The 9939-nt window shown below is 40.0% G+C and overlaps 2 protein-coding genes across 4 annotated transcripts in view; one reads left to right on the top strand and one right to left on the bottom strand.

Moving 5' to 3' along the window:
• Positions 1-9939, top strand: part of LOC108105948 (multiple PDZ domain protein) — a 128837-nt gene that overhangs the window by 15885 nt on the left and 103013 nt on the right. For all 3 annotated transcript variants that reach the window (XM_017212744.1, XM_017212745.1, XM_041818295.1), the window contains exon 3: positions 7038-9404. In XM_017212744.1, the coding sequence (XP_017068233.1) occupies positions 7060-9404 (2345 nt within the window). In that variant the 5' untranslated portion in view covers positions 7038-7059. The remainder of the gene's footprint in view (positions 1-7037; positions 9405-9939) is intronic.
• Positions 282-1027, bottom strand: LOC108105920. Its single transcript, XM_017212700.1, is given in 1 exon segment — positions 282-1027. A coding segment is annotated over 1 exon segment (570 nt). The 5' UTR covers positions 852-1027.

Raw genomic sequence — 9939 nt, 5'->3', positions numbered from 1 at the left:
AAAGAAGTTTCTAATAACAAATAAACTTTATAATAAAACTTGAAAATGTGGTGCTTAAATCGTTACATTTTTTTATAGATTTTATCTGGAAAGAAAATATTTTTTAAAGTATTTTTTTTTGGGAGTTATAAAAGTTTGGGTTTATTCTTCCTTCGTATTCTCCGAAATTTTAACAAGAAACTTTCGACATTTTGTAGAATATAAAAATTACCTTTAAAAAGAAAATATTTCTTAGTTATGTGTTTTAAAAATCTTTTATTCATTATCATTAAGCATTACTTTTAACTTAGCATTTTCATTTCCAATCTGCGATCAACCAAAGGGCATTACCTTTGATCCAGTGAGTCTCGCAACTTTTGTATGGAAGCAATCCTCGACTGGAGTTCTCTCTGAACATAAGCACAATCTACAACCAGGTCTAGACAGTGATCCCAATGTCGATTTGCCACTCTCAAGGTAGTTGGCACCAAAGAGCCAAAGATATTCGTTAGAGGTAGAAAATAACCCAGTATTGGATCAACAGGAAATCGTAAGATCCTGAGTACTCTACCGCAAAATCTTGATTCCTCTACAACCCTAGTGATAGCCTTGTAGGATCGTGTTCTGGGCAAACGGGCTGCCGCTGAAGTATGTTGACAACCCTGTTGCAATCTCAACCTGGCCAGGAGTAGGCGAGCTCTACACGACTCTTTGCTGACCTGCAGATGGAGTAGCTCTCTGTCCTCAATAAGGTGTAGCATTTCCAGGTAGAGATCGTCTAAAAGAAGTCTGTCTTCTTGATCCTTCGAACTGGCTTGCGTTTCCCGCTTCGTAACCTTAGATTCATGGATGGCCATTTGCTTTCTAATCATGGCCGGTTGGGGTTCTTTTTCAGTTTCAGTTCAGTTTCTTTTTTCTTTTTAACAAGTTTTGTAAGTTCACAAAAATATTGCCTGGAAATAAGTTTGATTTGAAACGTCATTGTGACGGAATCAAGGCTAAAATATGTTTAAAACAAACAACAACAAATTGCATTACAAAATCTTTTCAAATTAAAATAAATCCCTGTAATTACATTCAACTAAAAACAAAAAGGGGTAATAAGATAAGGTAATTTGTCTTTGGCAGAGAACGTCAAGGGTGTCTTTTTTCGGCACCCGAATCACACTCATAAATTTCGAGTGTGTGCCGCACTCATGAACAGAAACAAAAGAGCACACACCCGAGTGCACAGATCGGTTTGTGCGTTTTGGGTGATTGCGTTTTTGACACCCGCTCAATTTTAGGCACATGAGTCTAATGCACAGACACCCTAAACACTCATAGCAAATGAAGCGAGTGTCTGAGACACCCATGATTTTTGGGAAAGTGAGTCGGGTGTCTTGAAAGTGAGTCGAGTGTCTCGAGATGAGTCGTGTGTCTTGAAATGATTCGGGTGTTTCGGGTGTCTTCAACTGATCTGTGTGTTTCGGGTGTCTTCAGCTGTATTGCATGAGCAGGTCATTGAGGGTTGACCGAATAATTTTACATGAAAGTAAGGAAGGAAATCCCAATAATGGTCCCTTAAAACAGGCCAAATATTTTGGGATTTTCCGTGCCAGGTTATCTACCTGCTATTCGCAGTGAAATTGACTTATGATCTGTATTCTTATATGTATTCTTGATGCAATGCCAGTTTTTTTTTTGCGTTTTTTAAGACTTTGTCATTGAAGATTAATTACTTGTAATGATTACAAACTCTTATTGTCTAATATTAGTTACTGAAGACGGCAATAATTTTTATTATTACAAATACACTTTTCTAAGATTAAAATGAATCCAAACGGAAAACAAATTATTTTCTGATTTTTAAGGGGCTATATTTATGTTTAATTATTGGGATTTCCTTCCTTCCTTTCATGTAAAATTATTCGGTCAACCCTCAATGACCTGCTCATGCAATACAGCTGAAGACACCCGAAACACACAGATCAGTTGAAGACACCCGAAACACCCGAATCATTTCAAGACACACGACTCATCTCGAGACACTCGACTCATCTCGAGACACTCGACTCACTTTCAAGACACCCGACTCACTTTCCCAAAAATCATGGGTGTCTCAGACACTCGCTTCATTTGCTATGAGTGTTTAGGGTGTCTGTGCATTAGACTCATGTGCCTAAAATTGAGCGGGTGTCAAAAACGCAAACACTCATAACGCACAATCCGATTTGTGCACATTCAAAATGTGCTGTGCAAGACACTCACCCTTATTTTAGGGTGCCGATCACACTCTGAGTCCCGAAAAGGCACATATGATTCGAGTGCACTCATTGTATGGGTGTACCCTTGCCGTTCTCTGGTCTTTGGACATATCTAACTGGCAATCTTTTCAAATTAGTTTCCCAGAAGAATGAACTAGTTCACACTTACCCAGCTTGAAACCAACTTGTTTACCTTCAAATTTCTTTGTGTTTTTTTTGTGGTTTTTTTTGATGAATTTATCAGATTTGTTAGCCTGCCTTGAAATGAAGAGGTTAGAGGAAGCCTCGCACACCGCACGCTTCGTTGGCCAATTTAACATAATTCTCACATAAATTGCCAGCGAGTTGGGTAGAGAAATTTTCACGCCTCGCTTAACGCATTTGGCTGGCAAAGCCACTTCTTGGCTTATTTTCTTGCCTCTTTTTTTTATTTTTTTTTATATTATCATAACTATTTTTTTATTATTTTTTTTATTAGACTAAAAACAAATGTCCGAATTTTGTACAAGACACGAGTTTTGCGCTGCCTCAATGCGGCGGCACTTTGCTGGCAAACCGCAAAACATTTTAATAAATTGCCGGTTATTAGTTTCTTGCGGAGCGGCAGCAGGAAAAAGTGCAATTAAAATGCATTCGAAAAGGGGTGGTGTGGTGGTGTGTTGGGTAGGAAAATGGGGGGACAAAGGAAGTTCCGCAGCAAAAGAAATTAGCATAAGCATTGGACGGTTTTTTTTTCTCCCGCCCAAAGGGGTAAGGTGGGGGCAAAAAAATAGTAGAGAAAAAAAAAACTGTTGCGCTAGTTTCCCATAATTTGCTGCAGCAAAGATAATGAGCAAGAAAGAGTAGCCAGGGAGGTGGATAGGTATGGGGTTTGGGTGGAAAACCCAGGAGGCGGGGCAACTGCGGTCAGTCGCATAGCAAATGGTGTGAAACTCTGCTGAAAGTGGGGGGAAGCCTTTTGCTTTGCTGCTGCTGCTGTGCTGCCTTCATTGTTCAGCTTTTGTTGCTGTTATAATGGCCAAGGCTTGCAATTTACATAAATGTTTTTAATTAAATGCATTTAAAGCATACTTTTCAAACACAGCAGCTGGCAAATTTGTTAATGAAATCGAATGGTAGGGGAAATGGGAAGTGCCTTTAAAGTTAAGGTTATTATTTCTAATATGGGAACCGCGACAGGGAAAGTAATAATAATAACAATCGCCTGGCGTGGGGCCTGCTGATAAGAGATTTCAAATGTGATTTTTAATGCGCTAATTAAACTTTGAGCTTTAGGCGGAAAATTGATTTAAGTAGTTAGGGAGGTTGGTTGAGTTCGAATAAGGAAAAAGTCAGATATAACCTTTTAAGTATAATATTATAATAACTAAGATATACCTCAACTTACATTAAATGTAAACTTTGTTAAAATGCCAAATTAGTTAGAAAATGATCTCATTTTGTTGCCAATCCCAACCTCCAACCTTATGTAAGAGCAACGAAAGACCTTAATCAACTGCCAGCCCACTTATCACTCCCTTGTCACTCGCAACTAACCGCATTTGAAGTAACCATAAAATCAAGACAAAGACCAAGGCGATTAACTTGTTCCACGAACTTTCAAAATGCAATGCCAAAAAAAGAAATGAAAAGAAAACCAAAAGATCCCACAACAAACTTGCCAAAAAAAATGAAAAACAAAAAACGAAAAACTAAAAACTCGATTCAAGCTCCGCTTATTTCCTTCCTGTGCACGACCAAACCAAAAAGGCAACCGCAAAAAGTTTTTTTTCACCAATTTTTTTGCTACCTCAAATGTGCAAAAATTGGCAAAAAAAACAAAAAAAAAACGAAGTACGAAACAATTTATGTCAACTTTCTTTTTATCAAACAAAAAGAAGGAATCAAAAGGGGGGATGGGGTGGGCAAACATTCCAAACAATTTTCAAAGCCACCGCAAAAATCTTGCACCACAGACTCCCACATAAAGTCAGGCAGTCAGGTGGGTTTTTGGTTTTGTATTTTTAGTTTTTTCTTTCCTTCTCCTTTTTTTTGTTAGCTCTGAACAGATGATTTAGCGACGGGTTTTTTTCTCTCCACCAGTACGTTGCAAGAAAGTTGCCGAATCATGTAGCAACTCCTTCCCTTTCCTTTCCCAACTGCCTCCTTGCAAAAGACATCCCCCCTTTGGCCCACAGTTGGTTACATTTTTTGGGGGAGAGTAATCGAAAAGTATTCGCTGGAGCTCTTCCCGGCGGACAGGTGACCAATAACAACCACGACACTGGTCGGTTCAGTTCTTAAACTTGTTTCAATTTACTGTATTTTTACCGCTACTGTTGTTAGTAAAGTTTTATACCCTTTTTTTTATAGGGGGGGAAGGTTGGGGTACCCTGAATTTGGTTTGGGACTTAAATATTAATCGGTTATTGAATTTTTTTGGGTTTTATTGAGATTATAAAAAGAAGGTTAAAATGCTTAGCAGTTATTAATAAGCATATGAACAAATTTTTTAAGGAAATTAACAATTTTTAATTCAAAATTAGTTTTTATTTACTTTTCCTTTGGCAAATCTTGCTAGTTTACTGGTTAAAAAGGTACAAAAGTTTGTGATTTTCTTCAGTGTATAAGTTTTTAGGTAATATTTAGTAATTTATCTTTTTAATTTATGAAAAAGTAATAAAGTTTAAGTAAAATTATTTAAAACTTTAAGCTGAATATTAAATTATTTTGCATTTTTATTACAAATAAACATACAAAATGCAGTTTGCCATAAAAAATCAACATAAAAATCAAAAACCAACAATAAACACATTTTTAACACGAACTTTTAATAACAAATGCTTGTTAGAAAACATACAAAAACTGTAATAAAATCAATTTAATGGATTTTTCTGACCATTTTTCCTTAGGACATTTTTCCCCACTTTCCCCACTTATGTCTCTTTTATTTCGGACTTTTTTCCTGCCTCCATCCTTCTTCATCAAGCATTTTTTTTAACTTAATTTTTTATATGGCTATAACTGTTGTTTTGGCCAGAGCCCCGTAATTACCAATGTTGGGAGCAGGAGAACGAGAACTGGACCGGGACTGCAGTTGCTCTGTCGGGGAAAACGGCAAACAAGTCCAGTCAGTTCAGGCCAAGAGTCTCTATCTCTCTCTCCCTCTCGCTTGGAACAGCACAAATTTGAAATCAGTTTCATTATATAAATTGTTACCTTTAGACGATGTGGCAGACAGTTTGGGCCGGAGGTTTGTAGCCATCATTGAGCCAGTTTTTTTATGGTACTGCTGCTGTCTCTTCTCTGAGCTGTGAAATATATTTCTACTCTTTTTTTTTTTTGGCATTCCTCTTTTGGCAGAAAATTGCAGACAATTTGTGCTGCATAATGTCAAAGTTGGTTTGGCTTTTTGGTGCAAAATGAATTTGATTTGGGGGCGGGGGCCATCCGTTGGATAGAAGTGGCTCAGAGTAACGCACTTGACTTCAATTAGACAGCGAGCACTTACCAATTGCCTGGTTTTTTTTTCCTGTACTAACCCCTCCCTGATTTTCCCTGCCGCTCTTCCTCATCTACTGGTCAAACAGCTTCCTTCTCGAAAATGGCAAACTGTGTCAGTCAGCAGCGACTTTGACTGGCAGTCGTCTGCCATCCCATCGCAGTCCCTCGGTTCCCGATTTTTCCGCTACCCATCTCTCGACTTTCCTCAGCGCCCCATTTGGCTATTTTTCATGCTGCCTACACTGGAAGGAAAATAACAGCTAATTTAGGAAATTTTCTTGATTTTTCTTTGAAAATTTTACATTTTTGTATTTATCTTTTCATTAATTTATTTCAAGTTAATATTTTTTTCTGTTAAAACTTAACTTAAAGTGAAAAACTCTTCTCTCTGTTATATTTCGTGTCCATTTCTATGGTCAGCGGCTGCCAGTCAACCGCCAGTGTCCATCCGAGAACGCGTTTCTCCACCCAGATTCCGCTCCTTTGTTTGCCTTCCCCCTGAATGACTCCGGGGGGGTCAGCAGAGGCTCCCTAACTGTTTGTGCTATCCCGAGTGTTGACTGACAGGTGCCGCCGGAGAATTTTGGCGCTACAAAGTGCATAAATAAAAATTTTTCCAACTCTGTTGACAGTGGAACATGGCAGCGAAAGAAAAACGCCGAAAGAAAAATCACGATTCCGTTGGACTGAGGACCCCGAACAGCCAGCCATTAGTTAGATGAGTGAGCAAAGGCCTCGGGAAGAAATATGGCAGAGGGCTTAGATTGGGCTTGCACTTTGAAATTCAGCTTGAAGTTTTCTTTTTTAAAGAAATTTATATCGCAGTCTTTAAAATTTTTAAGAAGAAGCTCCAAATCTTCTTGATTTTTACAGATTTAACCTTTAGGAAGCTATGATAAATATCAAAAGTTAGGTTTCTTTAAATTAAATGTTAAAAATCAAGAAATATTTTGAAAAATGGAAGACCTGACATTATTTTACCCCTTATTTTACATTTTACTCACCAATTCGACTCACTTATTAAAGCGACATCTAACGAGAACAAACTGATCTACAAAGTAGACATTGTAAAAACTCTGCACACAGCAACAGTTATCATCACGTTTGGGTTCAAGACCTTGCTTACACCAATGCTCAACAACAACGATCTACCTCAAAGCTTTAGTAAAGATACAAACCATAATCAGATTTAAGCAAGATCAAAAACCTTTAATAAAAAAAACTTACAAATTAGTTTAACTATGTTTATTACTTACATAAAAAGTTTCTTATTAACAAAATATAATTATTAAAAAGATTAAATAACATAATACTCTTTTTATTTTCTAGGTCCTAACTCAAAACTACAAAAATGGCCTCCACAACAAAAGAGAATGGCACGACAGCGAAGACAGCAACCATGGATGATGACTACATAACGGTAGTTGAAGTCGATGATCCCACGTCGTCCTCAAAGGATCGCCTTAAGAAGCTAGTCAAGCGGCAGAGCTCCGTGGCAGAGGACTCCTCGTTCATCACAGTGCTGACCATTAACGAGATGGAGCTTCTGCAGCAGCGAAAACAGGAAGAGGGAATCGGGAATGCCTCAATCCCAATTAAAGAAGATCAAATCGAGGATGTCACAGTGTATAGATTGCCGGGAGAACGTCTCGGTTTCGGCCTCAAATTCCAGGGAGGCACCAGAAACACAGAACTCGTCCAAAAACTGTACATACAATCCTGCGCCGCCGACAGTCCCGCCTCCAAAGTGTCCACCAGTTGGGGTAATCTTCGCGAGGGCGATGAGATTGTCAGTATCGATGGTCGAGATGTCAAGGAGATGACCCGGATCGATTGTGTCCGTGGGCTGAAAGACAATGTGGCCATTCAGTTGGTGGTGCGCAATGGTCATGGACAGAAACCACCAAGCGAAGAGGATCCACAGCAGCAGTTGGAACAGCTTTCGATCACATTGAATGCCCAACCACCGCCACCGCCGCCAGTGCCACCAAGAAAATTGGTCAGGCGACAGAACTCCAAGGAGAACCAAGCACAGTTGGTGATTGAGAAGCCACTGACACCACCGCCAGATGCGGAATACTACCTGAATCTACTTACCGAATCCATCAAGGCGGGGTCTGAGTCCGATGATACCGCCAGCACCATATCCACCGTCATCGATAAGTTCTCCATGGGCTCGAATTACTCCTCGGATAGCAGTCTCAATGGTCATGAGTTGGCCAAGGTTTTGCAACCTTTTACTCTCCTCGAGCAGGAGTTCCTGCCCTTGGAACAACCTCTCGGGCATCCCAAGTTGCTTATTCCTGGCAACAACTACGAGAATGTGGAATTCAAAACGGAGAAGGTCAATGTGTATGAGAATGTGGTGCTCCGAAGTCCAGAAACGACGCCCACACCAAAGCCCAGAGTTCAATTGGCCACCGTGGAACCCAAAAAACGATCCATTATTCCCATGCCAAGGAAAATTCCCACACCAAGCAAGCTGCCAATTGAGGTGACTCCACCACGTGTTCCCTCAATGGAGGAGCCCAAAACACCAACTAACGAGAAGTTGGACTCTCCTAAGACACCCACAAATGAGCTCAAGGAGTCACCAATTATTACTACCAAAATACCTAAGGCCAAGTTCTCGAGGGCCAAAACCGAAAGCGAGATCAAGCTGCCCTTGCAGCCCTCGAAACAGCAGTCACAACAGGGAAAATCCCGCATACCCATAGTCAGTACACCCAGTCCAAAAGTGATTCCCAAGCCAGCGTCACCCACATTGAATGGGTCATCACCAAGTTCAAATATTCCACGGCTGTTGCAGAAACAGAAATCTGAAACGGATTTAAAACTAAACTTGTATCGAAGTAAATCCAAGGAGGGCAGTCCCAGACCACCTTTGCAGAGGGCCAACTCAGCAGAGGCCCCGGAAAGGACCTTTATCCCTGTACTTCTAAATGGCAACTCCAAGAGTTCCAACTCCCTGGAAAGCATCAGTTCGCTTGGAAGTAATAGCAGTGGAAATAGTGGAAGATCTCCCAAGGGACCCAAGCCCAAACCACCAGAGCGGGTCCAATCGCTGCAGAAAACCCAAATACCCAAGCTCCAGACACTGCCAACTACTCCACCTCAACAGATTCCCAAACTGAGTATGCAAACCTTTAAGCAAAGCCCACCCACACCCAGATCAACGCCAGTGGGTACACCATCACCAACCAGCAATCGAGAGATACGCTTCAAGATTCAGACGTACGAGAGCAAGACCCAGGACGAAGATAAATTGCCCAGCCTATTTGACCTAGTGCACAGTCAGGAGAAGGATAAAGATAAGGATAAGGAGAGTGATTCACTCCAGATCCATAATAATATCACAGCACTTTTGGCCGCCGCCGCTGCCGAGGCTGCCGATCTCTCCCGTGAATCTCCTCCGCCGCTGGTCGTTGGGAAATGCATGAAGATTGTCGATGATAACAATACGACCACCTGCTATTCCAGTTCTAGCAGTGGGGAGGAGGATGAGGATGATGTGAATGCTGCCAACAGTGAATATATCTGCGAAGATGGCGAAAAGTTGGGACCGCCAGAGCTGATAAATGGGCCAGGTCCATCGGAGGCTTATTTCAATATGTTCTGGCACTCGAACATGCTGCCCACCATTGGCGAGGTCGAGGAAGAGTTCTCCTCCCTGGAACCGCAATCTTTGACCAACGGGTGAGTGATTTTTAGCTTGAAAGGATTGGTTTTGGGGGGATAAGATAAGGTTTTAGAGTGTCTAGAAGATATTTGCACAGCTTAAGTAAGGCGATGAAAGGAAAGCATAAGATTATTTTTATTATGATATAAATCTAGAGAGATGTACGAATTACAGATTCTAACAAGCTTAAAGCTTAACTTTTGTTTTGAAAATATTGTTTTATTAAAATAGCTAACAGAAAGTAAGAATATTTTGGTTTACTAACAGAAAAAAAAACCATATCAACCTTAAACTGGACAGAAATTCTAATCAGTGACTTTTATGGTATGGCTTAGAATCTAAACTTTAGATATTTGCCAAATACCATTTAGTAATAAAAATTAAATATAGCACTTACCCATATATACCATTAGGTAATTTACAAACCAAAACAAAGTTTTAGAAACTAATAGAAAATTCTATAAAATACACATTCTCTGCACTGACCAAGTCCATTGATAGATTAGCTTACCTAACAGCAATTCAATGTCGAAATAGGTAAAAGGGGACTTT

Source organism: Drosophila eugracilis, unplaced genomic scaffold (assembly GCF_018153835.1).
Source record: "Drosophila eugracilis isolate 14026-0451.02 unplaced genomic scaffold, ASM1815383v1 contig_2154, whole genome shotgun sequence".
NCBI lineage: Eukaryota > Metazoa > Arthropoda > Insecta > Diptera > Drosophilidae > Drosophila > Drosophila eugracilis.
Note: the sequence above shows the minus strand (reverse complement) of the source record. Positions and strands in the feature narration are given on the sequence as shown.